The sequence below is a fragment of the Coccidioides immitis genome, assembly GCF_000149335.2.
Source record: "Coccidioides immitis RS genomic scaffold supercont3.6, whole genome shotgun sequence".
Taxonomy (NCBI): domain Eukaryota; kingdom Fungi; phylum Ascomycota; class Eurotiomycetes; order Onygenales; family Onygenaceae; genus Coccidioides; species Coccidioides immitis.
Window position 1 is genome coordinate 1,438,995 of NW_004504312.1, and position 27,785 is coordinate 1,466,779.

Consider the following 27,785-nt stretch of genomic DNA (forward strand, 5'->3'; position numbering starts at 1 on the left):
TGTCCTCGAGCTGCAGCGTATGAATTGTCACTAAAACCGTCCATCATTGCATCCTCATAGACGGGACCCATCCCAGCCATCCGGCAACCCCTCCCAAGCAATAGCTCAACGCACATCATCCTTCTGGCCGAAACACTCCCATCCAATGCTGACCAAAATCCATCATTCAAATCCCGGAACCAAATCCCTCACACGGCTCTTCCGTAACCCATGAGTCCATAATTAGCCAGTCATTCGCGATTTACGAACCGTGACCTCTTGTGTGATTACGGCTGCTCCGTCCAATGCGGGAAAACCAAAAAAAAAAAAAAAAAGAATACAGGCCCCCAAGGGTCTGAGCACTCTGCCTCGTCCTTCCCGTCCGTTCGTTGCACCCGAAAACCTCCAGGAATGTATCCCGAGGGAGCCAATCACCTTTCTCCGTGCCTTTCGTACGGTGTACGGAGGACGGATGACCTCTTAGACACTGCCAACTGAAACCCAGCAGGGTTTGTGTTTGGGTTGTTCTGGAATTTTGCTCCCTCTCGTTCAGGGGCTTCTCCCAGAGAGGGGGAAGGGACTTGATTGGACCTTTCTTGAAGCATGTCTGGTTTTTGGAGATTTTTCTTTTTTCTCTTTTTTCTTTTCTTTTTTATAACTCTGTCCGGTGGTGACAAATCCTTATGTATGGAGTATGTATGGGAGTATGCGGAGTACATACATAAAATACATACGGAGTACATTCATGCAATAATAATGCACACTGGGACATACATGTCTAGCGGATTGTGAGATTATAAGCCGATGTCCATCCATCCCATACAGACATATAACCAATTCCTCGGCATACATACATCATCATACATCCGGAGTCAGTATGGGAGTGAATTGTCGAAATTCCGGATGCAGCTCTGCAGTGTCACATCCCAAATCGTCGACCTGCAGCAACCTCCGGCTGCGACCATAGTACTCGTCGATCAGACCCTCCCGAGCACCGTTGATATGGTAATAGTTTAAATAGTTCATAGGGTATTTCACCTATCCTACCTTGCACACACATACACATGCTCTCTCCTCAAGTGCGCCTCTTTGCCTCACAAGAACTAGCCAATCAATCCCAGGCAACACCATGGGCCTTTTCTCAGTTAAGAAAAGGGGGCGCTTTCCGTGGAAACTCTAGTATACTTCAAAGAATGGGGAGTTGTTTTAAAGCGAAACATAGCAGCGTGTTACCTGGGACTGACTGACCGCCGATAAGAGTATCGGAACTGGAGGTTCTCAATACGCAAGGTATGTAAAGTACATTTTCCTGACATATTTTTTTTTTTTTTTTGACGGGTACCGGAAGGAGACTTGTGAAGGAGCAGCATGTACATATCTGCTCCGTACTTGAGACAAACCTGAACCTCCTTGAGCTGAGTGACAGAAGACAGAAGATAGTAAGCACCGAGGTCGGAATCGCAGCCATGACTCTTCACCAAAGTGACAGGTGAAACCACAAAAAAAAAAAAAAAAAAGAGAAAAGAAAAGGTCATGGTCAACAAGGTCCTCGTCCAATATAGCCTCTAGCCTCTAGCGTTTAACATTGATGGTATCATGTATTAACCCGTATTATGGACGGGAAAGAGGCGGTTCTGCGATCTAGGTGCCTGGGCCGCTCGGCTGCGACCGGGCACCCCCTGCAGTCAGCTTCGACAATTCAGCCTGTTCCTCCCATTTCATCGTCACCTGCCTCAACGCTATGGCCGAGAGCTTTAGCTGAACGCCATCAGACTGCGGCCGGGGCCTGGGCATGACGTCGCTTCGGGACATGCCAACCGACTTCCTGCTCCCCACACCGCGTAATTGGAGGCACTGCACCGTAAGCTGATAGATGCCCAACTCCAGAGAGGTCGCACGGGACTCGACCCTTTGCCAGAACCCGTCGTCCCAGAACGGATCTCTCTCCACGGCGTCTTTCAAGGCAGTCAACCAGAACCGGAACGAAGGGACGTGGTGCTGGCAGCGGCCGAGCCCTGCAGACCTCATATATTCTGGAAAGCGACACGCAATGATGATGAGACGGACGAGTGGCTCGGATTGAAACACATGCAACACAACGCAGGCGGGGCAACCCTTTGTCAGACACCAATTGCGCTCTTCGGTCACTATACATCGAAGCCACGCGTACGCACTGCGAGCATCGCCACGGAAAGCCAGCTCCAAATCCGAACGTGGCTGGTCCGGTACAGCAAGCGCAGCGACCAAAGACGCCTGCCGAAGAAACTGCAACAATGGCGTGAAGAGGGCGTGTAGTATATCGCGATGGAGCTGGAATGTCTTTTTCTCAGATGAAACGATCTCATTTCCGTGCAATGTGCAGAATCTACCTTTCGTTAGAGAGCCAGGTTCTTTCGTTTTCTGTCTAGCCTTCTGGCGGTCATCATGGTGGGCATACTCTAACCGTGCACTCTCTTGCAAGCGCAGCCTCACCGCTTGAAACTTTTCACTGTCATTCAAGGCGGCCTTGTCCTCCTCTCTGATCCGAAAAGGGGATTCCATGGTGGAGTTCAACATCGCGAGCTCTTTATATTCTGCTCTTAGTGGCCCCATAGCCCGGAGCTTCGAGTTTCAACAGTTCTGGCTTTAAGATGGCTCACACGTTTCATCGATGATTGAGGCGTGGTACCTCGAACCTACGGGCTTGGAACCCCCCCTTTCCTCTGCCCCCGCTCGGATTAATCGTGCTGCAACTGGTGAGAATATACAAAGTGAAAATTGAGGTCTCAGCCAGTCATCCTGCAAGCAACTGTGAATGCAAGAATTGGAGGGGCCGAGCCAGCTGGCTGAGCTCGAAGCGCGGGCCAAGCGGATGGGCAGGCGATCGGTCTTGCGGCATGCGTGATGAACAGCGTTGTCGGCAAAAGTCTCATGATGCGAGATACCTGCGTTCACGCTGGGTCCGGGCGCAAGGACGAAGTACTCCAGATCAGAGGAATCGCGCAGCAGCGACGACCTGGACCTGCCCACGTGCACATAAAAGCCCGAATTCGGCAACTAAATACGCGTAATCTTAGGGAAGGCGCGTTTCCCTGAGATTGGAGGGAGGAGTTGCGCCTTCTCAATTAAGAGAACAACAAAACAAAAGAAAAAAAAAAAAAAAAAACAGAAAAAGGAATGAACGGGTATTAGGTTGGAGGGTGAGGTGGGGGGGCAGGAAGGAGCAAGAAGAGTCTGGAGAACCAGATGAAGAAGGCGTTGACCCTTTTCTTTCTTCCTTTCTTTCTTTCTTGTTTCTCTTCCTTTTTTTTTTAAGAAAAATAAATAAATAAATAAATAAATATAAAACTAAAAAAGTCGGCAAGAGCAAAGAACAGGAGAGACGGACATGAGGCGCCCGAACGGGTTAGCGCCGTGTAGTGTTTTTTTATGTAGAAGGTTGTGCAGGTGCAGCAGGGACGGCAGGGACGGCGGGACATCGTCTGAACGCATCCTCTGCGCTGTCGGCGGTCGTGAGCGAGACTGAAGACGGCCTGCCGCTGGGATCTTCCTCGAGTCGAGTCTTCCGCGGTCGGTGCATCGCTCAATCGGTACTGGAACTGCCTGTCGTCCTCGGGGTCCGTCGGATGGAAAGGCAACAATCATGTCGGACCCGTTGGGTATCACGTAGACACGGAGAGGGGGGTGGTTGCTCAGGGGGCCTTTGGAGCACCAAATGGCCATTTCTGAAATCTTCAAGGATGTTGGACCATACTGGTTAAATTGCGAGTACTCCGTAGTAGTTCGTTGAAACCCGTCTGTCATCGCTGCTGTCGTACGCCGACAGTCTGCTTTTCCGCCATGTCGTCGTCCAGCCGCGTAGCACTTTTATCGAGTCTGTATCTCATCAGGGTCGGGATATGCCAGGAGAGCTCGCGTCGTGTGGTTGCGAGGTTTCGGAGAAGCTCCTCTCCCTGAAGGCCAAGACGCTGCTGTGCTCGCTATTGGGCCAGACAGATCAACAAGGTTAGCCGCAGATGATAATATAGCCCGAAGACGGGGGGAGAAACACGAACCAGGATAACCATCACAGCCTCTGTTGCTCTGCAGCCATCATGAGCTGCGATGTCAGGACACACCTTGATAGAGGCATGCGCCGGTCGGGAGAAAATCGAAGATGTATAACACGCGCCCGGCCACTGCCCAGAGAAAGCAGTTCTGGTATCGTGCTGCTAGCGTTGTTTTTGAACGGGTGGGAAAATGAGGATGCCAACAGCCAATTTCGCGTCTCCTGAAGGAAACACAAGAGCATCTCACAGCCAACAATGCCACTCGATTGCTGGTTACATCGGCCTTTTTGTCTGTCCTTCGTGTCTCTCACTCATTTGCCTTGCGCCCGAGATCATCAAGGCCTCTCTTGCTGATCGGAGAGGCATTTCAACACAGGCTGGTCGTGTCCAGCCCGCACACACGCAGGACTCCCTTTCCTTCACTCTTTTAATTCGCTCTCTTCACTGCTGCAGGTTACAGCTGCGAGCCTCGAGGCTCCATCCTGTGATGGGACAATCGACGTTATAGAAATGAGATTACCGTCTGTGTCCACTCTTGCGGCGTTTGTTGCAATTCTTATCCAGTCACAAGGTGCCTTCGCAATCTCCAGGATCTCCGCCGTTGGCTCCAAGTTCTTCAATGAGGAAGGAGAGCAATTCTTCGTCAAAGGTGGGATATCTCATGCGCACTAGAAGCCAATCGTTCTACGGCAATTGCTAACCGCTATTCGCCCCGTCCGCCTTCCCCCCCGGCAGGAATCGCATACCAGCTCACCCCGCAGGATCCTCTGGTCAACACCACGCAGTGCTACCTCGATGTGAAACTGAAGGAGGAATTGGGCGCCAATGCAATTCGAGTCTACCATGTCAACCCTGACGGTGATCATGCCGGCTGCATGAAGGCATTCGCCGATGCGGGAATATATCTCTTTGTTGATCTCGACGATTTCCCAACACAAATTGACCAGGTATGGGAGGGATTGGAGTACATGAATATCCCAGAACATGGCGTAAGAGAAAACACAAGCTTACCGAAGATTTTGCCGGGCAGAATCATCCCGCGTGGGAGGAAACACAATTCGATGCGTTCAAAGGGACCTTGGATGAGTTTCAGCAATTTGAAAACACCGCTGCTGTATTCGTCGGAAATGAGGTTTTGAACACAAAGAATGGCTCGCATGCAGCTCCTTACATCCTTGCAGCGGCTCGGGATATCAAAGCGTACCGTGACCCTAAAAGGTACCGGAATATTCCAGTGCGCTATTCGGCAGCCGATATCGCCGCGTTACGACCAATGTTGCAGAACTATCTTGTCCGCCGGTCGAATGCCTCTGAAACATTGGTCTTTTTCGCCCTGAACGCGTACGAATGGTGTGGAGATTCGACTTATACGCGCTCCGGCTACTCAAACCTCCTAAAACAGGCTGAAGGCTTCCCAGTGCCAATCCTCTTCTCGGAGACCGGATGCAACACTGTCCGCCCAAGGGAGTTCCAGGACTTGACCGCCATTTACGGGCCCAAGATGGCGGGAACCTGGTCTGGTGCAGTCGTCCATGAGTGGATCCAAGAAGCAAATGACGACGGCCTGATAACATACGGCAAAGCTTCCCAGCAGGACGATGAGAAGGACCAGTCTGATACAGTTGTCGTAGATGGATATTTCCGCCAAGGCAAACCAAAACCGATCATACCGGATTTTCCTAATTCAAAGTCCCGCTGGGCAACGTTGACTCCAGCGGGTGTGAACTTATCGGACTATTCGCGGAAGGCATCCTCCGTCATCGCTCCGCCACGTCCGGATTCCACCTCTGGATGGAATGTAGATCCCAGCGCTGAGCTGCCAATCCTTGATGAACCGATTGCGACCCTGACTGCAGAATTAAAACCCACCCAGACTGCAGACGGAGCAGCACCGTCACATAAAAGCAGTGCAAGCCAATTGCTTTCATCACCCACTTCTGGAACGACCATATTTTCCCTCATGGTGGGGGCTTTGATTGCTCTCGGTGGAATAATTGGATGGCTTCTCTGAAAGGGGGATAATTCATTGGGCTGAGCCACCATAGTTTATCCCTCTCAGGTACCATGGGAACCTGGCGTTGAATGTCGTTCCAGTTAAGAAAACTACAGTGTGGATTCCAATTTATGGACGATCACGAGATTCTCCTATGTAATACGGATCATACTGTCTGCTCTCAGGGTCTCTTCGGTACGCTACGTTCGAAACTATGGAGTTGAATACCCCTACTTTTTAACGATTTCACCCAATATTACTGACTGGTTCGGTTGCACGCTACCTAATGTATGCTGTTAATGTATGTATGATACCAATGGGCTGGCTTCATGCTGGCAATTCTATATTGCTTTGAGCTCCTTTGCACCTGTCTATTCAGAAGTGACCGACCGTTCGACTTTTCAGAGATACCCGAGCTGCCATTACGTTCTATCTGGCTGAGTATAATCCCGCTTGAAGACCTTTGCCAAGTCGTCACCCGAAGTGCAAAAGCTTATGGGATCCAACTACGAAAAGTACGATCAATAGACCCCTAGATATTTTGTATTGAACCACTGTGGTTGTAGGCACGAAGGATTCGGATGCTTTGTATCCATAATACTCTGACATATACGCATATCAGCCTCTCCTACCGGCCTTTTGACGGAACAACACGTGGGCGAGTAAGGCCATAATATAAGATCATGTCATCATTGCATCAAACTGCATAGCCTGTCAAATGTCGAATATCTCCACCAAGCATAAACGAGACGTAGGATGGATCAAAAAGCAGTGTACTCCGTAACCAGTGAACCGGGGAATATTCTTTGAAGCAATGGATCAAAACGAGACAGCGAACCCAGAACAAAAACCTTCTACCGACCTTCCTAGTAATATCCATCACTCCAAGGGAAAACGAGGCTTAAACTGGAGAGGAATGCGTGTAGCCAGATGAGACATTGCAAAACGGGAAATGTCATCACATAATTAGGTAAATCACAACATGAAAAATCCTCAAAATTATCCCAGTCGTACGCTGTTCAAGGCACATTGAAGTAAGAAAAAGTAGCCCAGGGGAGGCGGGAATCAAAGGAGAGGAAGCGAATACTCTTTCAAAGGGGAAAAAACGCCCCCCTTTCTAGGAAGTTTCGAAAGAAAAGAAAACAAAGGAAAAGCCAATTGTAATCAGCGACCCATGACAGACGTTCTATGTCTCGAGAAATTCGGATAGCCTCTCCTATTTACGCTATCCAAATTAAATTCCGGAGGATCCACGGGCACCTGCATCTGCGGTATCTGGTCCGCCTCCCTCACTTTCCACGGCGTCACGGGAGAGCGTGGGAACTTCTGGAGTTTAGTCCTTCCGCCCTCGTTGGGTGTGCGAGACCGCGATGGGATATAGCCAGGAATCACTGGTGCGGGTGAGAAATCAGAATCTAGAATTCGCGGTGGGAGGAATTCTGGGTGCGGAGCGGAGCGAATTGGTTGGAATGAGAGCGGGGCGGGAGTCAGGTGGTCTCCAGCAACACAGTGATTTAGTGGCTTGGCATTGGGGTTGGTAGGCAGGGTTTGACCACAGGGATTCGACGGAGAATGCCAGGGGGGAAACGGCACCGTTGTTGGGTTTGACGGGTGGAGTCCTGGTGGTGGGTTGGACCGTAGGTGCGGCTCAAGGTCCGCAAATCCAGCGTCGATGTCAATGCCTAGGCCTATCTCCTCATCGTCGATGATATCAAGATCAAGCGCCACGGGCTTAACTGGGTTGTGCTTCTGCCTTGGTTGCTGGGCATGGTCATGCGGGGCCGGGTGGCTGGAATGCTCGTTCTCCTCTCCCCGAAAGCTATAACATGACGAAGGCGATCGACTGACTGGATCTAGCTGCAAGAGCGGTTGTCGCCTTGGCTCGCTAGGCACTTCCGCCACTGTGTCTGGGGTAAGCGGAAACGAATTTGGCCCCGAGGAGAATGAAGAATAAGAGCTATGCTTATTTTCTAAGCTGGAGTTGTCGTTGCTCTCACCGCTGTCGCGATGGTTCATTGCTGCTTCGGGATGAAAACGACAATGTGGCTCGAAATCGCTGGCAACACTGCATATCGCCCGGGCGAACCTGGCTGCTACTTGTCCTGAAGATGGGCGGACCTCAGGGTTTCGTGCGAGCATATCTTTCACTACCGCTAGCAAGGGAGACACGGCACGATAATATGAACCCTTCTGCTTCGATGCTTCACGTTCGAGGATATCCATCCATGAGAAAATTTGCTCGGTGTTCCTCGCAAGATGAAAGGAAGCATCTGGGATATTGCCTCCATAGCCAGGTGTACGATTTTTTGCTCCCCGATGGTTGACGAAAGCGGATTGTTTCTTTTTGCAGACGCAGGTAAGGATATCCAAAGAAATAGCTGCAAGGCAAAAGACATCTGACGCCGGAACGTGGTGCCCTAAAGGTAAGGTCCCGGGTCTTCGTTCGCTGCTGTTCCTCCCACTGCCGTCATTGCCGTAATTGCTTAAGTTTAGATTGTTTGGGCTATTCAATGTACCTATTGTCGCCAGTTTTGGAGTTGCTGGATGAAAATGATTCGACGACGAGGTCGACATTGTCGACTGCGAAGTAAAACTCGGAATATTCCTCCGTGCTATGGAGTTATGGGAACTAGACGCATTTGATGAGGAGGATGTGGATCTCGTCAAGGAAATTTTAGAGTGACGCTTTGATGCTGGAGACCGGGAGAAAAACCCCGCCGGTGACCAGCCAGGGGCGTTGTTCTGCATAGCATTTGGGGGTCGATCATCCCTCTTAGCAGTTCCTGGTCGGGATGGAGGACAGCTCTGAGGATAGAGAGTTGGCGTAACAGGTAAGACATTTGATTTCTGCTCTGGAGCCGCGTACTGGTAGGTTTCCATGTTATTTGGCTGTTTTTGAGGGATCAATGGGTTGAACGAATCGAAGAACCCCAAGAAAATGCGACTCTCCGAATCAATGAAGACATTGGATGGGCGAATGGCACCGTGGCACTGGCCATGATCATGGAGCCATGCAAGTCCACTGGCCAAACAATGGGGCCAATTTAGCAAAACTGAAAGCTGGTCGTCCTTCGATAAGTGTTTGAATGAGCTTGGCCGGTCTTTCAAGAACGATTTAAGCGTGCATTCCGGTGAACCAGACAGCAGCACATTAAGAGTATCTCCCACCGAATAGGAGCCAAAGACAGACATTATGTGTTCATGAGCGAATGGCCGCAAGGCCCTAACTTCGCGAAGAATTTCCTGTTCGTCCTGGCAGAAATGAACCTCATCGAGAGTAAATTTTAAGCGCAGCACTTCCCGACATTTTGAGCCAGCATGGACAACCCTGTCGACCTGGAAAGAATCAGGGAAAGAGATGGGAATTTTCTGCCGATGTAATTCCTTTAGGGGTATCAAATCATGTTCATGAAACCTTGTATGCTCGCCCTCGGGGATCGATCGCACCAAGTACTGTCGCTGCACGCCGGGGAATCTCCAGTCCAAGAAGACATCCTTGACCATAGACGATAGACGAAGATTAGCGGTGTTCTCTCTGGTGATGGGCAGGTCAGCGTCATCGTAGCCATGATCTATGAGGTGGAATATCCGGTCCTGGAAGTTGATTTCTAATAGAACGAGATATAGCTTGCGCGCTCTTTCGAGAATCCAGTCGATGTAGGAATCGTCCGTCAGGCTTTTGCCAAAGGAGGGATATCGATCGAGGCGAGAGTGCAAAGCAGGATCAAGAGTCTTTAGGACGTAGTCGCGCGAGACGGTGGCATCCACTCTCTCGTCTGGCCACCACCGGGACGTTATTTCAGGCATCTTGATGGCATCGCTGGGCAGGCGGATTTTGTTTTAGCGTGCAGTTAAACTCTCTGGCCCATGCGCATCTTTTCAGAAGAAAAAGCGAAATGTCGCGTGGGAGAGAGGGATTGATGGCATATTATTATCCACGTTTTGTTCCCCTCCCCCTCGTCTCCTCTGCTCCCGACTGACCCTCTTCCCGGGCACCCTTGGTCAACATCGAGTATGCACGCCACGATCTCCACCACGCGACCTTTCTCGCAGGCCAACATGCTGTGTGGTATTTGGCATGTGGCAGGGATGGGAATGAAACCTCGCTGACCCTTGGCCACCACCTTTTGCCCAATCCCAACCCGCAATCGCCCGCTAGCGGAACGAGGGAGATCCCTGATCGCGACTAGAGCCAAACCCCCCCGCCGACGCCATCTTCCCCAGGATTCTTCGTCGCTTCTCGAACACTGCTGGAACGATTGGGCCAAGGCACGAAGGAGTGATCGCTGCTGAGAGAAGCCTTGGCTGTAGAGATGGTGGTGATACGCCATCTCATCACCCAAGAAAGTTTAGGCCATGAAACACGCTACACATTTTTGCACACGACGCAGAGTCAGACACGGCGAACCGAGAAGCAGATTGAAGAAAACCATTTTGATCCGGCACACTGGACTGTCTCACGGCGTTGTTACATTGCGTTCTTCGCGGTCAAGCTACAAATAGTTAGTCGTCACGGCTTTATCCTCGTCGAAGAACGCATTGAACCCGGAACATAATACTGTGAATGGAAGAGAGAACATTCCCGTCTCTCAATCAACGCTAAAATCCATGAATGTGCGCGCAAGCACGAGCTGACCACGTTTCCAGCTGACATCGCTGTCGCGACGGGCCCAAGCCGAGATCTCATCCATTAATAATAAGCCAGCCAGCCAAGGCTTCTTGACTGCGCGCTATGCGACCTCGTCCGCAAAGCGGAGTAGGGCTGACGTTACACACCAGACACCCGGCAATTCAGAACGTCTTTCTGGGTAGATGTGAAGGGGGTTGAGTTTTGGACCAGCATAACGGGACGAGTGAGTGCACAAGCTTGTGTTGGTCATGGTTTTCTATCACGATGGGAAATTTAGGCCACCTGGCCGGGAAATTAAGTTACGGCACCAGTGTGGGACGATCCTCTGTGCAGCGAAGGCCCGTATTCTCCAGGCGCCAGACCTTGGCCGTCGAGCGAATAAGATGGAGTGCAAAGCCTTTGTCCGTTCTGGCTCGATAAGACTCGCTTGCTGGCTTTCAGACTGGCTGAATAAAATGCCAGCTTCCACCCAGTGACAAAGAACCCCTTTTCTTTGACCGCTCGACGCGACCCCAAAAATGGGATTATCCCTGGACGAGTAATTTCCGAATGACCCATGAAATGCATCCCCGAGCACCTGCAAAGGCACCAATAAACAGTGATTTTTTTATGTTGGAAACCAAGTGAAGCAGAGTGGCATCTCGGAAGTACCGAGGGAAGACGCTCGAACAATCACACACGACAAATTCCAGCAGGAAGAAACGCTCACGTCGGGCGTCTCAAGGAAAAAGGAGATAATTACTCCGTACTCCGTACAGGAATTGGTTTGGAATGCTCAGAATGCTTTGACCACGCGAGTGGACACGAGTCCACGACATCGCAAGGGTAGAGGCCTCGGCAAGTAAACAGGCAGTGATGCGAGAAATATTCCGCAAACTCTCTTGAACATCCTTGAATTGATCCAAAAAAAAGACACTGACATTGGCTCCGGGTTTAGCTGAAGCCAAATATGGAGTATGTATGTGGGCCTTGGACTCGCAAGATTCTTATCAATGTTCATCGATTGGTTCAATGCCGATTTTTGCTAATCTGTTAGTTTCTGCTGTGCAGCTACGAGGTTCCTGACAATCTGGATCCCAGTGAGTTATCCCGTTTAACCAATTAAGAATGCGTGCCTTGCTTTCCACTCCGTGACCTGTGGGAAAGCCTGGGAGCAACCTGCAGACGCCGGTGCGAACAGCGAGCTCAAATGGGCGTCGCCTTTTTTTTTTTTTTTTAAAAAAAAAAAAAGCCCCTGAAAAGAGGCGCATCCAGGTGGGGGAATATCCTGTAAGTTAACAAGAGCTCGAGTGAGACAAGAAGCCCCTGAAATTAAGCTGCCCACCACTCCAACACCCTCTGGAGCCTGCACTCCGTTCTCATAAGCGAATTCAACCAGATATTTTTCTGTGCGTCCAATGGCAGTGCTTTATACAATATCTCCTGTTTATTTTTTCATATTATCTGTAGCCTAGTGGCCGGTGACCTACAGCAGCATCCTGAAGCATCAGAGAGTCCGGAGGAACTGGTACCCGAAAAGATTCCCACGCACTATTAAATTTACATCGACAGAGAACGGAGGACGGAGTATTGAATCAAAAATGGGTTCTTTCGGGGATTATATGAAATACACTCGCTGAATTGTGCATCAGTGTTGGATAGCTACATACGGAGTACAGAGAACGTATGTTGAAAAGAGGCGACATATCATGCCGCAGATAACAATACTCCGAATTTACTCCGCAGGAAGCGATCAATCTCCTACACTTCTGCTTTGTCAAGCGTGAGGCCGAACTGTTGCTGCCAAGCAATATCAGCCCCTTGTCCTTCCTCAAGCCCTGGATGAGAAAAGATTGAGAGAAACGAGCTTGTTGCCGTGTGTGTCTCGCTGCAAGGCAAAAATATGGTCAGAAACACGGGTAAACATTGTCAACCCGCACATTCATGTCCTAATCAATAGACTCAGTCGGCCAGCATGCAGCCAACCGCGGAAGCATCAGTGAAATGGTCCTTCTGAGACATTTCTCTCCAAATCTCATAGGACTATTGGGGGTTTTGCCTGTTCCTGGACAATCCAGGATCCCTCATAGCGCTCAGACAAAACGATCATCGCACGATTCCGCTCTCTGTAGCTTTTCATATGTAGGAGTGTTTCCATATTGTAGTTATGTGTATGCCGGCCTTCGAACAAGGCATTAAGTATGATGTAGTGATTCCGACCAGACTTCGCGCAGACCTGCGTGGTTCCGAAGACTTAGTGACAAGAAAACTCAAGTGCCTTCGCGAACAACCGGGATTCGGAATGCTTTTCAGCCTCAAGATCAGCATCCTGGAAGCTTGAAAGACTTTATCCATCCCCATAGCTTGTGTATTCCGTAGGCTAGTTTGAATTGCGATGCACGCGAACAAGGGGCTCGGTGGCTGACGCAATTTCTATCTGTTATCCCGAGGAAACCAAAGGCCATTGACGGGAAGCGTATGGAGGGGGAAAAGAGGATTGTTTCCCGCGCCCATAAAGGCCGTTGGTGGGCAGGCCGAGCAAGGGTTTGCTTGTTCCAGCAAAGTCGAAGCGAGGTGCACGGATAAGCGGTGGCCTTGAGTGTTGGCGAGTGTAATAACCCCAGATAGCCTAGGGAAGCCGCTGGGTCGGGGGAGAATCGATGATGACGCGATGCGAATATCTTTCTCGATGGGTCAATGTGCAGTCTTTATCGTGGATGACCAGCGGATAATCCAGGTTTCCATTATTCATGCTCACACAGTGCGTGTCTCAAGAGAGGGAATCCCCGCATAGAACAAAGCGGTCAAGCACACCAACTGAAAATGATTGTCTATTTTATCCTGGATATGTATTTCGAGAAGAGGGATTCATATTTTTTTTAACAGAGTAAGATACGCTGGCCTGACTGATCCTCCACGTTCTATGCACCACCTGGCTCTCTCTTGACAGAAATCCCGTTACAACTCCATTTGCCATTGCTCCTCACTTTCATAGATGGATCTGAATGCGTCATCTCATAGCCTTCTATCGTGATCTTGAAAGGGATTACTCATGGGCCTATCGGGGATGATCTTACCGTAATGTTTCGCCTCGGCCTGCTCGACAAGGCCTACAAGGTCGATTGGCCGAATCCCACTCGGATAAGCAACCGCAAAAAGATTTTCTTGAACTGCCTGGATCGATTGACATACATTTATAGCTTGCTCTCGCGTTTCTCGAGCTCCCGCAACGGCATTTCTGCTTTTGTGGGCTGAAGATCTATTCCACGGTTATGCCCTGGCCGTGGCCAGCCAGGCGATGCCCGGTCGTAGCGAATTACACCATTCCCCCTTATCGGGGTGATCCGGGTCATTGATTGGGAGGACGGGTTGCCGCTTCACATATACCTCCCAGTTGTTCCCCTTGGGGAGAGGAATCGTGAAGACCATAATATATTAGACAGATCGATTTCTGCCAGGTATCTTCGGAATTCATTTTTTTAGGTCAGCTAATCATCTGGGTGACCTGGTATTGGCGGCACAAACTCACGTCTTGACTCGCGAAGGTCCGTTGAAGATGTCCCGATTACATAGCATATGTATTATATTATATATATAACAAATGCCTTCTTTAAGGCTATCGACAAAGATACTACTTCTTTCGAATAGCCTGATGGGTAGAAGGAGGAAGCGGGGAGGAGAAGGAATAGAAGAATGCGAGTTAGTTATACTCGAGAAGGGAAGCAAGAATTTTGGGTCAGCCTAATGACCGTTTTAGCGGGTGTAGCCACTGGCGTCAGCCGACTTGACACATACGGCGAGAATGTGTGCAAACATTGCGATGGGCAGAGTCTGTGAATGGTGGATGCTGCTGTCCGATAGGGATGAACGGGTTGACTGACTGACTGGCGAATGTCTCCCTTGTATGTGAACAACAGCAAGCAGGGCTCCTCAAGGAATACTCTTGAATGCGACGATACATTTCATATTCACAACTGGCCAGAGGTAACAAAAGGCCTAGGTATACATGCAGAGACCCAAAGAAAATCGCAGACGAAAGACAGCTTGCACAAAAGAGATTCAGTCAATCCAGAATATGGTATCTCAGTTAATATTTACAGAAAACAGATTAAAAAACAACAAGCGTCCTATGCAATAGGGTAGAAGAGCTCGTAGAAAGTCCTCGGTCATCAAAGTCGTCATACACGTACCTATCCCAACATCATAAACGCCCAACAAAGGTTCGAGCAACAGCTGCGAATTTGACAAAGCACCATAAACCAGCCTCCAATTTCCAAAACACCTCTTATAGTCCTATACAGAATCAAAACAATATGCCGATACTAAGATCGGACACCCAGAGCCGCAACCCCAAGATGGTCGCCATGTTCACGCCACAATCGCGCCTGGGGTCTCCGCGTCTCCTATTCCATCACCGGTGTCTTCGACAGCCTGCTGCCTTTTCCGTTCTCTCCTGATCTTTTCTCCAACAATTATGCTAAAGAGCCTCCATAAGATATCTTCTTCGGTCCATCCTAGAGTATCAGGCCCGCCACTCTTCCTGCTTGCCTCAATCAGATCCTTTCTGAACTTGTCAACGACAGCCAATTGAATCTCCGTAACTTGTCGATGATGATGGCCGTCAGCCGACCACATCCACTTCCCTAACATTGCATCACGCTCCGGTGTCGGAGCGTAGTGAAATAGATGTGGCGATTCTTTTGCTTTGCGATATATACGACGCAGAGCGAAGTAGTGGTCGTTGGTAAAGTAGCCCGAAAGGGCTAATGGCTTTCCATTTGGCCTTCTCCTTCGATGAGTAGCTCGTGGGGTAGTTGAGAAATCAGCTTGTTCTTGAACAACAGGCGGGAAAGAGGTGGATTGCATGGGATATTCGGGTTGATCAAGAGGCGGTTGATTTTGAATACTGTGTGATTGTGTGGAAGGTGAGGCAACAAACCACTTTGGTGCAATATTCGTAAGTCGATTAAACCAAGATGGGTTAACAGCCGTTTCTTGCGCTTTGAAGTTGGGAGAAACGGTATGAACGTCCTCCTCTAAATCATTGCGAGCTTCCCCATTCGACTCAAACTGATTCTCAGCGTTATCTCCAACATATCTTAGATTGGGTGACATTTGATCTCCAAGCAAAGGTGACGGCTCATGTTGGCCGTTGGTCATGATATCGCTGCCGGTATACTTTAGAGAAGGCGGCGGAGGAAGTTCCGAAATTGAATCACTTGAACTCGAAAACGGCGGACGTGCTTGTTGCCGGACATCCTCTATAGTATTGGCTTCAGCTACGGCTGACGTGGGAACTTGCTGCAGAGGAGCCTCGTTCGGCATGGAATTGGAGCCACGTGTGGAGGCTGATTCTAGAGCTCCTCGCATCCATCTCCTCGTCGAACTCTCTGGCGTCCTTATCAGAGATGAAAACTCGAAAGTCATATCCCTGTACTTTTCCAGCTGGGATTTTCCAAGTGACAGCATCGGGTACTTTTGTGTGTGAGCTGACCATGGCTGCCGGGGAAAATTTTCTTCATCTTGGGCGTAGCCTATATTTGTAGGAACAGCGGTTCTGCGTGGGTGAACGGTATCATCATGTGTAACCTCGGCGAACGACGGTGAGTCTGACGGAATAGCCCCCTCTCGAGCCTCCTGCTGCCAAATATCTTCATAGTCATCGTCCTCAGCAGTAGTCTGGTTCCTCAGATCACCAGGTATGTCTTGATCCTGATGATGAGGGGATTTCGTGGCCAAACGTTCGTCGTCACTCTCAATGACAATGACCTGGCTTTCACTTGCCGCCTCAATCTGGCGGCTGATTGCTTCCCTTTCCCGCTGCCATTGCTCTTCACGTTTAGCCATTTCCATGTTTATTTTTTCGGTCAGATTCTCGTCTCTAGGTGTTGGGCTCCCTAGGTGTACGGAAGAGTGATCGTGATCCTCGTCCCGGGACATTGTTGACAGTGACTGTCCATCTGCAGCTATGTCCAGCAGAGGATATTGGATGCCTCCAGAGTCGGAAACAGAAACATGCTCATCTGAAGCCACTTCTGGCTGCCACTCCTGACGCGCTATCCTGGTTCTTTGTGCGAGTGCTTTGCCAAAACGTAATGCAGCACATAGATCTCTTCGAATCTCCATGCTAAAGCCCTCAAACAGTTTCTCTATTCGTCGTCTTGTAGCTTCGGAGTCATCATCTTGCGTATCGGTAGCATTATAAAGAGGGGCGTCTGAATTGAGTATCCTCCAATTACGGTTCAGCATTCTTTGCAGTGAGATTCCAGTCCGGATTATACGCGCTAGCCGAACAATAAGACTTCGGCGCGATACTTGTTCGGGCACCACAGGTACCGCTGGCGGTGTGAGATGGTGTGGAGGAACATTGTTAAGGACTGGCTTTTGGGCTTGAAAGTCGTCCGTCTCAGCTCTGTTTGCTGGCCATCCACCTAGTGCTGTTTCGGTAGGACGGGGATCGGTTGCAGGACTGGGTTCTGCTGCGGAGGGAGTGGAAGCCCCATTTTCTAAGGCTTTTTCTGTTCCCGCATCCGCCTTCGCCAAACTTTTCTCGAGAGGGGTTTCAATGGTGACCGGTACAGACGAACGTTCTTCTAGAGAGCTAAGGAGTTTCCGCTTCGCAGACGGCAATGAATTTAGCGAAACCATACTGAATCCTTCGCTTTCCATGATAGAGTCAAATTCCCTATGGTCCTCGTTTGGGTCCGCAATACGTTCCCCCAGTTTCACTACCTTTGTTTTGGTAGTCGAGGAATGAATATTGTTAGCCTCTAAAGGTTCTTCTCCTAGTTGGGAAGAAGATGTGGGAGTCGGATAGAGACGGAATTTAGGCCTAGGAGTATGTCCAGCAAAAGTTACGTTGATCGGGGATGGACCAACATCTCCGTGTATAGGTGAGGTTTCCGAGACCCCAAATTCTTTCCCGGGTTGCCCGGGTTGCAATCTTTCCCCTGCTTCAGCTATTGGAGTCAATTTTGGCGAGGTTTGATCATCTTGAATTGTAGGAGCACCAAGATTAGGCTGAGTGGTCTGATACGTAGAAGCGTATGTTTCTGGCTCATACGCGGCACCATCAACACCACCTTGGGCGATATCCAAAAACGGATCATCTCCACTGAGCAGGTCTGCGATTGATTTTGCGGGCGAGGAGTGACGCGTGGGTGAATTCTCTCGAACGGGCTCTAGGGTCTTCCTTGACCTTCCTCTTTTTCGCTTCCCTACACTATCTAAAACGCCATCGAAAATTCCAGCAGGTCTCTTCCTTCCCGGAGTGGGCGCACGCTTGGATACGTCAGTTTTCCTCCCTTTACGGGGTGACTTCTTCGGTGAGGGCTCAGCCGATGAATTTCCACCCTTCAGGGGTATTTTCAGGGCGTTGCCGCTTTCCCAACCACCAGCTCTGCTTTGGATAGTGTTTTGACCCTCCTCTTCTTCGTCGCGCTCGGCTTCTACCGTCACTCGGATCCGCCAGGGACTGATGTTACTTTCCGAGTGCATGGTCGTTTTGGTTGGGGAAAGCGATCTCTGGTTGAAGCGGTCCCCCGAAGGTGTAGACGGGAGGACTATATCAGGATACTTGATCGATCTTGCGACGCTTTTCGCACTTCTTTTGCCTTTACTTCTGGTGGACCACGGGGTTCTCGGGGTTCGGGACTTGAAGGGTGTCATGCTCAGTCTCCGCTGGGAGAACGGCTTTGTGGCGGATGAGAGTAGAAATTCAGGATCGCCGGGATAGCCCAGCGGGTCAGGGGACGAACTTCCATTTCGACTCTCCATTGCGATACGTTGTTATCCTTTCTTTGCTCCAGAGCGGGAGGAATGGCAGGCGGCGGCAGGGAATCGCGAGAAGTGCGGAGGGGGCAACAGCGGTAGCAGGTATCAAGGATTGGAAGCTATGCTCCATCGGGCGCGACCTGGTTGGAGTCGCAGGCTCATCGATTCTCTTTCAGCGCTCAGGCTAGACCTGGCAATGCGATTTCAAGACGTCTTGCTCTGGTCCGATCGGTTCGCCTTCGACGGAGCTTCGTGCTGGTCGTCGGAGGTGGCTCGTGCGCTTTGTTTATGTTTGCATTGATTATATCATCCACCCTCATCGCTGGAGCCGGATCAATAATTATCCTACCTCGAGAAAGCCTTTCATACACTAACCAAATTTGGCCTAGAAGAACTCCAGCCACACTTCGGAAGTACTCGGCCCGAGAGACTCACCGGAGCAACCCACAGAGACGGCGAGACAACAGCACCACTCCACTGCAGCAGCATCGCAGCATCGCAGCATCGCAGCACTGCAACAGGGATCTTATCGACAAATATGGCTGGTTCCGATCCGGGAGAGTGGTCTCCCTCGCGCATCTCTTATTCTTCCTGGTCTCGGCTTTCGGTGCCGCTCTATGTGCGCATATGTACCTCTACATCACCAGGCCGCCCGTTAAAAAAGCTCTTGAATGTTGAGCTTAGTTCTGTGTTACCATCAACTTTATAGTTCAAAGCACGAGTGGTACGGTCCGTCCCGGGCAGAGTATCCCCAGCCGCAAACGGTCCGAGCGGCGGATGGACCGGGATTGTTTCAAGTGACAAGTACATACGCAGCTCGTCGATCTGACTTCCAGCAAGGTGGTTGCAGCGTATGACGATCCACTTCCCGCTGGTCGGCATCATATCGCGACGTGGTACCTCCATTCCTACCTGGAGCTATGGTATGCCCTCTAATACGTTACGTTGTCTCCCACAATCCCGTCCATGGTCCAAAAATCTCATCGTTTGTTGGGTTCACTTTTATTGTCCCTTAGCGACATGACTGTTAGTATTCACTCATCCGTCCCACGGCTAGCCTGTATTTCTCCTGTAGCTCAAGGTTCTCGACTCCGGCGACGGAGAGTGGTGACGTCGTATAGTTCGTGATTTGAATTGTAAGGAAGGGGGTATAATAACCCCGCCCCTTCACGCCCTTTGCAGATCCCTTTATATTTCTTAGTTGAACCATGAATAGTTACGGAGTATATCAGAGAGGAATTGACACTATTTTCTTCCGCCACCACTTTTGCAGGCAGGAAAATGCACTATTCGCGTTTCGTTGGGGCTTTCTTGCTCGCCTGCGTGGGCGTGGCTGGGACGCCACAGGGCATGAATGTCACTGTTCCCGCTCCGCAGCCAGCTCCCGCGCCCACCGACTTCCCTTCTAACGCTTCTACAGCACTGCAAGTATATACGATATCTGCAAACAATATCACGGCATCGTTTATTCCGTATGGCGCCCGCCTGGTTTCGTTGCTTGTTCCCGATCGATCTGGCCAGCAGCAAGATGTCGTGGTCGGCTTTGACAATCCGGAACAATATGTTGAAAATGTCGCGTCTAACAATGCCTATCTTGGGCCTATCGTTGGACGATATGCGAACAGAATAAAAAATAGCACATTCATCTTGGATGGCGTTGAGTATAAAGTCCCCTCGAACGAGTTCAACGATACCCAAACGCTGCATGGCGGCCCCGTTGGTTATGATCAGCGGAACTGGACTGTCACTAACCATACCGAGGACTCCATAACTTTTGCTCTCTTTGATCCCGGATTTGAAAATTTCCCAGGGAAAGTGGTGAATCTGGCTGCTTATACAGTCTCTTCTTCGTGGAGTCCCGACAACGCAAGCTTCGAAACCAAGCTGACCACGAGGACGGTATCCATTGCGCAGTCAGACAGGACGCCTATCATGCTGTCTAACCACATCTACTGGAATTTGAACGCCTTTAAGGAGCCAAATATTTTGAACGACACATTCCTCCAACTACCCCTTTCTGACCGATATATATCCACGGACTCCCACTTGATTCCAACAGGACAAATAGCAGATGTTAAAACTTCTTTCGATGAAGCCCTTGACTTCACATCCCCCAAGCTGATCGGCCAAGATATCCAATCAACCACTGGCCTCTGCGGTGACAACTGCACCGGCTACGATACATGCTTCATCATCGATCGGCCAACGAACATTTCTGACTGGACGTCGTCCCCCAAAGCCATGGTCCCAGCTCTAAACATGTTTTCCACTACCACTGGTATCTCCATGCTCGTCAGCACCAATCAACACGCCGTCCAGATCTACACCTGCAGCGGTCAGAATGGGACCTTACCGGTGAAACAGTCGCAAGTTGACCGCAATAATCAGCAGAATACTGGAAATACAACTCACCCGGTCGATACTGTGCAGAAATATGGCTGTATCGTTATTGAGCCGGAAGGCTGGATCGACGGAGTTAATAATCCACAGTGGGGCCAGTTGCAATATCAAATATTTGGGCCTAACACCCCGCCAGCAGTTAATTGGGCTACCTACGTCTTTGGAAGAGTGTAATGGGGAGATACACGTTAATGGAGAAGTTTCTGATTGAAGCATGTAGGAGTTTGGAGCAAGGAGTATAACTTGGTTGTGTTTTTAGCGACTGCACACGGGAAAGTAGCTTTGCTTATACCCGTTGATACCTTAGGATTTACAAAAGGCTTCCAATATCATTCCTTACCACCTGATCGGCCTCAAAGAAAGCCGGTTCTAGCTTGATAGTGCCCGCTTTTATGCCCAGCAGTTCATTCATTCCTCCAAATTTCCATACGGGACGCCACGGAATGATTTTGCATCTAGGCCTCCTGTAAAATAATTGGATTCCTTCCTGCCGTCGTTTGTCACCGCTTAGTATGACCATGTAGCCCCTAATTTCCCGACAAATCAGCCCAATATGCGTTGAATTCCGGCACTGACTGAGAACCAGCAACAATGACATACGCCTGCATGCCAGACCAACAGACCACCGGACGTCATCCCATTCTTCCTGTCTTCATAAAACCGAAACCCAAGGGGAGCATCACAATTGCCATAACTCCACCGGACGCCAAGACCCGAGCCGTAAAACCGTAAGAAGCCTCCCTCGGTTTAGTGGTAATCGTCTGCAAACAAACGATTCCACCCTCCAAATGTGGGGAGCTCCCTAAATCTATAAATAGGTGGAGGCGTTAGCTATCGGCGCTGAATGGGAAGGGCAGCTATAACAGAGTGGCTCACCTCCCGGGTCTGAACCCCAAAGGCCGCCCGAATTCCTCAATTCGCTCCATCTCTTGCAAATGGAACATGACGAACTTTGCAAGGCGGTTTCTCGTGTTTTTCACCCCCTGAATGCGGGCGTTCAAGCATCCAGCAGCGTGGACGAGGTGGTCTTTGTGGCGCATACTGCGGAGGGTGCATGCCAGTTGCCCAATGGTCTCGTTATGACCCTGGATTTCTCGCTTAAGCCGTTCAAGCTGGCCGACGTGGTAGTTAACAAGACCTTCAAGCTTCAAACGATCATATGGCAAATCGTCGCGGGGCGAGTCAAGGAGACCTGGAGCTTCGAGCTCCGCGGCAGAGAATATTTCCCCAAGGAGCTGACTGGTTCTGCGTCTTGAACCTCTTGAGCCTGCTGAATCGTCTCTGTTGACCGGGGCACCCAAAAGGTTGGCATTCGAGGCGCGTCGACGGACTGGGGACGGCAACCTCTCTCTCGATGGCAGAGGGGACCCTGACATTCTGCGGAGTCCCTGAACGAAGGAACCCACTCGCCGCATTCTTATGTAGGAAAAGTGGCTTTGATATAGTCGCCGAGATAAAAGAAAACGTTTCTTTCAAAGCTCAAAGTGCTTTGAGGAACATATAACGTTCAAAGAGCTTTACAATCTCACAACAGCTTCAAGGGAAAGGAGATTTTTTCTTGTTCACGTCACTATGGAAACTAGCAAAGTGTGACCATGTAGTAAGAATGTGGAGGTAAACCCCGAAGCGAGGTGAATGGAAAGGGCCGGTCGCGCCTTGTCCGCCGGGGAAACATGTGTCGAGGAGGAAACGAGCACTGCCTTTCATTCTTTCATTTGGGCTTCTTCCGCGTTTTTCATTACTCCTATTCGAGATAACTACCACGGCAGGCTTCCCTTGGCCTTTCATAGCATAGGAAGAGAAACTGTTACGGCCAGCATCTCGACATGATGCCTGAAGCTGAACTCAATATCCACGCCGCATGTCTCTGCTAATGCAGCATTCCCTTCTGGATCAATACCGAGGTTCTTGGGTATCAGGGTATATTAGGCAGGTTGCGTTGTTGGTTGACGATGTTCAAAGATCTGACTATGCCCATTCTCCCAGTGTCCAACTAGATCTATCGCCTCCAGATCTAGCCATGCTTGGCCCGTAGCCAGACCTTCGATCCATCGATGTGCTGATGTTATGGTCCCTGGAGGCACCTGCGAACCCATGCTGAAGGAACTTCTCGCGTTCAACTTCAACTAATCCCTTGACTTTTAAACTGGATGCCAAGCTGGCACCCGCCCACGATCCCAGCGAATCTACTTGCCGAAGAACTCCATGAACATGTGGCGTAGAGTCTTTGCTATTTCGCTGGAATCTCTCGTCAATGAAGCTGGTATCTGGCGTCTGTTCCGATGCCTTGGTACGCACGTCGTTGCTGGGCCGATCGGAGCCTGCTTTTTCATTCACACCTCGCTCCCGACTTTCTCCTTTTTCAAACACTTTGCCTCGAGTTCGAGACCACTGGTGCTTCTCGATGACGGTATCCACATCTTCAATGATTCTTTGCCGCAATCCGGGGATGTTTGATCCGCCGCCAATAAACACAATTCTAGACATGCAGGTTCCCCGTACATCTGGGCACAGTGAACGTAGCGAATTGTAGACCAGCATGTCTAGTGGAGTGTCCTCATCGTCCCAATCTCGCCCAGTGGTTCCACCTGCAAACAAGGCTTGTTCTACCAATTCGGAAAATTTCAGGAATGGAACGTCTATATACGACATCGTGTTTCCCACAGGTAATGGTAGGGATACTAACTCGGATAGACCAGGCGCGGCGTTGGGGCTGTCGTCGCCATCGTCTAGGGCGGACGTTTGGTGTGAGTCTTCAGCTCCTTCAGATTCTGGTCGCTGTCTAGTCGTGGTTCGAGTTCTGCACCAAGCTAACCGGGTCATAATTTCTTCGCATAGATCAACGCTTACGTCTATGGTATCATCTTCCGTGGTTGTCAAGCCTTCTTCCTGGCGGACAACTTGGGTCAAGAATCGCCCCACCTGTTGCATTAAGAGTTTCATTGCACGAGTACTTCGTTTGGATTGAATTTCCCGATATTCGTAAAGGGCCGTAACTGTCGTTTCTTCCCAACCAATGTCTACGACAAGAGCTGATCTGACACCCGCAGCCACAGCGGCCATAGCAGAAGATGGAAGCAAGGTGATAGCGGGATATCTCCAGCGGTGGAATATAGTGGATAACAGGGAGGAGAGTAAGACATGAGGCACGATTGACGGAAGAACAAGAACGAGTCGCGACGAACCAGTATCCGTGAGCAGATATTTGTTGTATAGTTCCCGAATGGCTCGTTCAAGCTTGTCTTCAAAAAGACCAACGTCAAGGCCACGAATATCCTTACGCCAGAGTTCATAGCTTTTTAGCCAGTTTTGGATACTGGTAGGCGCTATCTTTCCCTTTTGGCTATCTTGGTTTGGACTCCGTATCCATCCTCGATAATCACCAACCCGTCTTCCTTCCTCCGGGCCGAATCCTACCACACACACGGGAGTGCTGTTGCCTTCAAACCCGGCCCGCAGCCAACGAGACCCAATTTCTATGATAACGGAATCTTCTTCATGTCGAAATGACGATCCCGGCGAGGGAGAACCGGTGTATGGTGAGTACATCTGACGGGATTGCTGTGGAGTGTGCGGGGATGCGGGAGCATGCGTTCGGGAAGATCGGAGACTTGTTCGTATATCAGTCGCAGATGACCGTCTATCAAAACCAGAGGATGACGAAGAAATGGTTGTCATGACGGTCAATTGAAAATTCCTTGTCTTCAAGGCCAAGTCATTCGTAGCTTCAAAATGGAGAACACAACTCAAAATCGTAGCAACACCTACGGTGTCAAAAATGCAGGATCAGCTCCAGATTTATTTCAAGTAGTTCGGTTTATATAGTTTATTCATATGCACCATGGCTCTTGTGGATCATAGCTTATAAGACCTCTGCTGGACCATCACCAACTCGCTGTGAATCCATGTAAACAATGCTTCAGCAGCAACAGCACAGTCTGTTGTGAAGAAGCTACAATATGAGAGGTATCACTTACGCTTCTCAATGTCAAGAATAGCTCTGCATCAATCTTCGCAAGTGCATGGAGCTTCGATCCCATCTTCACTGTTCCATGCTGTGATGTCGTCGCGCGTGAGAGAGGGTGTGCAAGGTGATGTCGCCAGGGGACAAACGCCTTGGCGGTGAAGAATGGCAGAATATGCCCCCAAGCCAGTTTGCTGCAGCCTGCCTGATTACTGGTTGCATGCAGAACACACAATTCATCACAGGCCCAAATGGATTCCCAGTTACCATGTCATCGATAAGCATACATGGGTATTCCCGGGTAAGCACTCACCTGTTCCAGGTATCTATGTTCATAAGTGTTGTTCTAGGTACTAACATTGCTTTCAGCCTTCTACAGGAGCTCGGCCCTGGAGATCGAGTCTCCTTGGCTAAATTAGCTATCGACCATTTTCAACAGACCTCACGGCCGCTCCGCATTGCAATCGATGTATCAATCTGGCTGTTTCAGGCTCAAGCCGCCCAGGGAGGTTTAAATCCTGAGCTGCGAGCATTGTTTTACCGACTCGCAAGGTTGATATCATTACCAGTCCATCCGATCTTCGTGTTTGACGGCTCAGGACGCCCTGAATACAAACGAGGGAAGTTGGTCATTAGAAATGGCAGGGCTGGTGCTTGGAATATCCGCTCATCGAAGCGACTCATTGAGCTCTTCGGGTTTCACCACCACGACGCGCCAGGGGAAGCAGAGGCAGAATGCGCAAAGTTACAAACAATGGGCATAGTTGATGCAGCAATGAGTAACGACATTGACACGGTTATGTTTGGATCTAAGATCACATTTATGAATTTCTCAAGAGCTTCTAAAGGCCCTAGTGCCGCTACGCATGTTAGTGTGTATCGTCGTGACGGGTCCGCGACTAATGTCCCATTTGATGTCGGTGGTATGGTCTTGTTTGCGCTTCTAAGCGGAGGTGACTACTTACCGGCAGGTGTGCCGAGATGCGGGCCCAAATTGGCTGCCGAAATTGCGCGTGCCGGTTTTGGCACCGATTTGTTAGACATCATCACCTCCAACCCAAGGGATTTAACTATGCCCTTGAATGAATGGAGAAAAAGATTGGATTACGAACTTTCGACGAATGAAAGCGGGTATTTTAAGTCTAAGCACATGGCTGTTCGGATACCGGAAAGCTTTCCTGACCTGCAAGTGCTATTTGACTACATTCATCCACTGACTTCGTCCGAAAGGGACTTGGAGAAACTTCGAAAACTCCAATGGAACGGAGACTTTGACGTATCTGCACTTCGACAATTCGTTTCTGAAGAGCTTGGGTGGACGAGCCTTGCCGGAGCGCATCGATTTGTCAGGAAACTGGCACCTGCGCTCATTTGCTACCGCCTATACGCTCAACCACAGGCTCCCCCTCGGGCCAAAGTATCTGGCAGAAAGGACAACCCTACTATGGACGGCTTGGCAGAGATAAAACTGCAATTCGTTCCCGCTCAAGTTGTGGGCTTAAACCTAGAATTAGAATCGGAATCCTTGTCCCAAACAGAGAGTGCAGATGTGACTGTTGATATGGTTGAATCTGATGATGAAGACGACGGGATCGAGATGCTTCATTCTACCACAAAACGAGTATTTTATGACCCAACAAAGGAACAAACGCTCTGGGTCTTTGAGGCTCTCGTCAAAGTAGGTATGCCAGACGCGATACAACAGTGGCAAGATGAACAGGAGCGGAAAAAGCTGGCAGCTTCCAAACCTCAAGTTTCTAAGAAGGGAGCTAGGGGTACAAAGAAAGTTGTGGATGCTGGAATGGCGCCAGGGGCGCTTCATCGATATGGCACCGTTGTGAAGCCCCAGCTACGGACGTCTACAGCTCTTGGAAAATCTGGCAGGTCTACGATTGAAAGGCGGAATCAAACTGGCGAAGGCCGTCGTGACTCTATGAGCAATCATACACAAAGGACGATTGCAGACTGCACTGCCTTTGCTGTTCGAAGCACAAAAAGCGGAACATCCTCATTCTCCAGGGAGCCGAAGCCTGCAAGGAAAGTTGATCACCCAACTTCCAGCGACATCGAGGCAGCTATGGCTCTCGGAGACAGTGACGAAGGTAGATTGTCATGTTCCACAAACCCAAAGGACGATTCTAACCATTCTCACTCTTTCAGAGCCCTGGATTTACTAGAGACGGAGTTCCAATCTATTACAATCTCTTCTTCGTCTGACGAAGGCTCGTCTCGGGCTGAACGAAGAGGAAAGGCTAGCCCTGTAAAAGGCAGATCAAAAGCCACGAAGTCAAGGGAAACACGCAACAAGTTGGGCCCGTCGAAATTCAACACGACCCATTTGTCTCCACAAGCCTCCGTATCGTCATCAGACACCTCATTGATCAAGGAAGCGCTTGCTACTCCAAAGCATTCCGCACAGCCTATATTGAAGCCTCCATGTGAAGGGAAAAACCTGACATCCCTGGACTCGTTACTGGTCGACGACTTCCAAGGACTATCCATTCAAGACGAGAATTCATTGCAGTCCACTGAAGCACCCAGCGAGCAAACGACACATATACACCTGCAAGATATAAACATCTGGAACGGCTTTTGGACGCACACACCCGGAGTTCGTTCTAAAGATACTTCGTTAGCAAACTACTGCGATAAAGCGCCAACCCAGTCCAAGTCAAGCAAACAAAAGAAGCATGCCGGGCGGATCAGCATCCTAGATCTAACTTGATCGAACTTGGTTGCGCCTACTCCTGCCCTCCTTTTCTACCAATACTCCGATGTCCATGTTACACTTACCAACACCGACGAGGGTCAGTATTGGCCTCGTCAAGCATGACATCCTTTCTTAGAAAAGCATGTCCGATAAAAATCGAAAATCATGGAGAATGATACGATTTGTCTTTTTTTTTTTTTTTTTGCGTTCCAAAAAGTCTGCTATACTTTATCAGCGCAGACCAATGTTAACTAATAAGCACTGACTAAAAAGGTTCCCAGCAAACCTCATAATAGCTATCAAGCATGGTGATTCCCCAGAGGCCCCTC

At 49.9% G+C, this 27,785-nt stretch overlaps 11 protein-coding genes across 11 annotated transcripts; 5 read left to right on the top strand and 6 right to left on the bottom strand.

Annotated features, from left to right (window-relative positions):
• Positions 1–1,233: 1,233 nt before the first annotated feature.
• Positions 1,234–2,520, bottom strand: CIMG_03480 (uncharacterized protein; the record flags this gene model as incomplete). The annotated part of the gene is made up of 1 exon (XM_001244038.2): positions 1,234–2,520. One exon carries the CDS (start codon positions 2,518–2,520, stop codon positions 1,621–1,623), a length of 900 nt encoding a protein of 299 aa, XP_001244039.1. The 3' UTR covers positions 1,234–1,620.
• Positions 2,521–3,306: 786 nt separating this feature from the next.
• Positions 3,307–3,762, bottom strand: CIMG_03481 (uncharacterized protein; the record flags this gene model as incomplete). The annotated part of the gene is made up of 1 exon (XM_001244039.2): positions 3,307–3,762. The coding sequence occupies one exon, from the start codon at positions 3,760–3,762 to the stop codon at positions 3,307–3,309; it is 456 nt and encodes a 151-aa protein (XP_001244040.2).
• Positions 3,763–4,284: 522 nt separating this feature from the next.
• Positions 4,285–6,366, top strand: CIMG_03482 (1,3-beta-glucanosyltransferase). The gene is made up of 3 exons (XM_001244040.2): positions 4,285–4,656; positions 4,743–4,954; positions 5,038–6,366. Exons 1-3 carry the CDS (start codon positions 4,518–4,520, stop codon positions 6,016–6,018), a joined length of 1,332 nt encoding a protein of 443 aa, XP_001244041.2. The 5' UTR covers positions 4,285–4,517; the 3' UTR covers positions 6,019–6,366.
• A 798-nt stretch (positions 6,367–7,164) lies between these two features.
• CIMG_03483 (serine/threonine protein kinase) lies at positions 7,165–9,807 on the bottom strand (the record flags this gene model as incomplete). Its single annotated transcript, XM_001244041.1, has 1 exon — positions 7,165–9,807. One exon carries the CDS (start codon positions 9,805–9,807, stop codon positions 7,165–7,167), a length of 2,643 nt encoding a protein of 880 aa, XP_001244042.1.
• Positions 9,808–10,575: 768 nt separating this feature from the next.
• On the top strand, positions 10,576–11,447 carry CIMG_11132 (uncharacterized protein). Its single transcript, XM_012358249.1, has one exon. It carries the CDS (start codon positions 10,879–10,881, stop codon positions 11,104–11,106), a length of 228 nt encoding a protein of 75 aa, XP_012213672.1. The 5' UTR covers positions 10,576–10,878; the 3' UTR covers positions 11,107–11,447.
• Positions 11,448–12,051: 604 nt separating this feature from the next.
• Positions 12,052–12,900, top strand: CIMG_13715 (uncharacterized protein). Its single transcript, XM_001244043.2, has one exon. It carries the CDS (start codon positions 12,614–12,616, stop codon positions 12,806–12,808), a length of 195 nt encoding a protein of 64 aa, XP_001244044.2. The 5' UTR covers positions 12,052–12,613; the 3' UTR covers positions 12,809–12,900.
• A 1,653-nt stretch (positions 12,901–14,553) lies between these two features.
• On the bottom strand, positions 14,554–18,385 carry CIMG_03487 (uncharacterized protein; the record flags this gene model as incomplete). The annotated part of the gene is made up of 1 exon (XM_001244045.2): positions 14,554–18,385. The coding sequence occupies one exon, from the start codon at positions 18,383–18,385 to the stop codon at positions 14,978–14,980; it is 3,408 nt and encodes a 1,135-aa protein (XP_001244046.1). The 3' UTR covers positions 14,554–14,977.
• Positions 18,386–19,590: 1,205 nt separating this feature from the next.
• On the top strand, positions 19,591–21,141 carry CIMG_03489 (aldose 1-epimerase; the record flags this gene model as incomplete). Its single annotated transcript, XM_001244047.2, has 2 exons — positions 19,591–19,738; positions 19,803–21,141. 2 exons carry the CDS (start codon positions 19,591–19,593, stop codon positions 20,954–20,956), a joined length of 1,302 nt encoding a protein of 433 aa, XP_001244048.2. The 3' UTR covers positions 20,957–21,141.
• A 388-nt stretch (positions 21,142–21,529) lies between these two features.
• On the bottom strand, positions 21,530–22,158 carry CIMG_03490 (uncharacterized protein; the record flags this gene model as incomplete). Its single annotated transcript, XM_001244048.1, has 2 exons — positions 21,530–21,590; positions 21,659–22,158. The coding sequence occupies 2 exons, from the start codon at positions 22,156–22,158 to the stop codon at positions 21,530–21,532; spliced, it is 561 nt and encodes a 186-aa protein (XP_001244049.1).
• Positions 22,159–22,750: 592 nt separating this feature from the next.
• CIMG_03491 (uncharacterized protein) lies at positions 22,751–24,814 on the bottom strand (the record flags this gene model as incomplete). Its single annotated transcript, XM_001244049.2, has 2 exons — positions 24,760–24,814; positions 22,751–24,546 (listed from the first exon to the last, which is right to left on the bottom strand). The coding sequence occupies exon 2, from the start codon at positions 24,458–24,460 to the stop codon at positions 22,751–22,753; it is 1,710 nt and encodes a 569-aa protein (XP_001244050.1). The 5' UTR covers positions 24,461–24,546; positions 24,760–24,814.
• Positions 24,815–24,876: 62 nt separating this feature from the next.
• Positions 24,877–27,471, top strand: CIMG_03493 (Holliday junction resolvase YEN1; the record flags this gene model as incomplete). Its single annotated transcript, XM_001244051.2, has 2 exons — positions 24,877–25,047; positions 25,069–27,471. The coding sequence occupies 2 exons, from the start codon at positions 24,877–24,879 to the stop codon at positions 27,469–27,471; spliced, it is 2,574 nt and encodes an 857-aa protein (XP_001244052.2).
• Positions 27,472–27,785: the final 314 nt, after the last annotated feature.

Excerpts from the sequence above, each read along its gene's own strand:
- CIMG_03482 (XM_001244040.2), top strand. The coding sequence starts at position 4,518 with ATGAGATTACCGTCTGTGTCCACTCTTGCGGCGTTTGTTGCAATTCTT. Across the intron at positions 4,657-4,742 it reads AGAGCAATTCTTCGTCAAAG|GAATCGCATACCAGCTCACC; the intron begins GTGGGATATCTC and ends CCCCCCCGGCAG. Across the intron at positions 4,955-5,037 it reads TCCCAACACAAATTGACCAG|AATCATCCCGCGTGGGAGGA; the intron begins GTATGGGAGGGA and ends TTTGCCGGGCAG.
- CIMG_11132 (XM_012358249.1), top strand. The coding sequence starts at position 10,879 with ATGGTTTTCTATCACGATGGGAAATTTAGGCCACCTGGCCGGGAAATT.
- CIMG_13715 (XM_001244043.2), top strand. The coding sequence starts at position 12,614 with ATGGTCCTTCTGAGACATTTCTCTCCAAATCTCATAGGACTATTGGGG.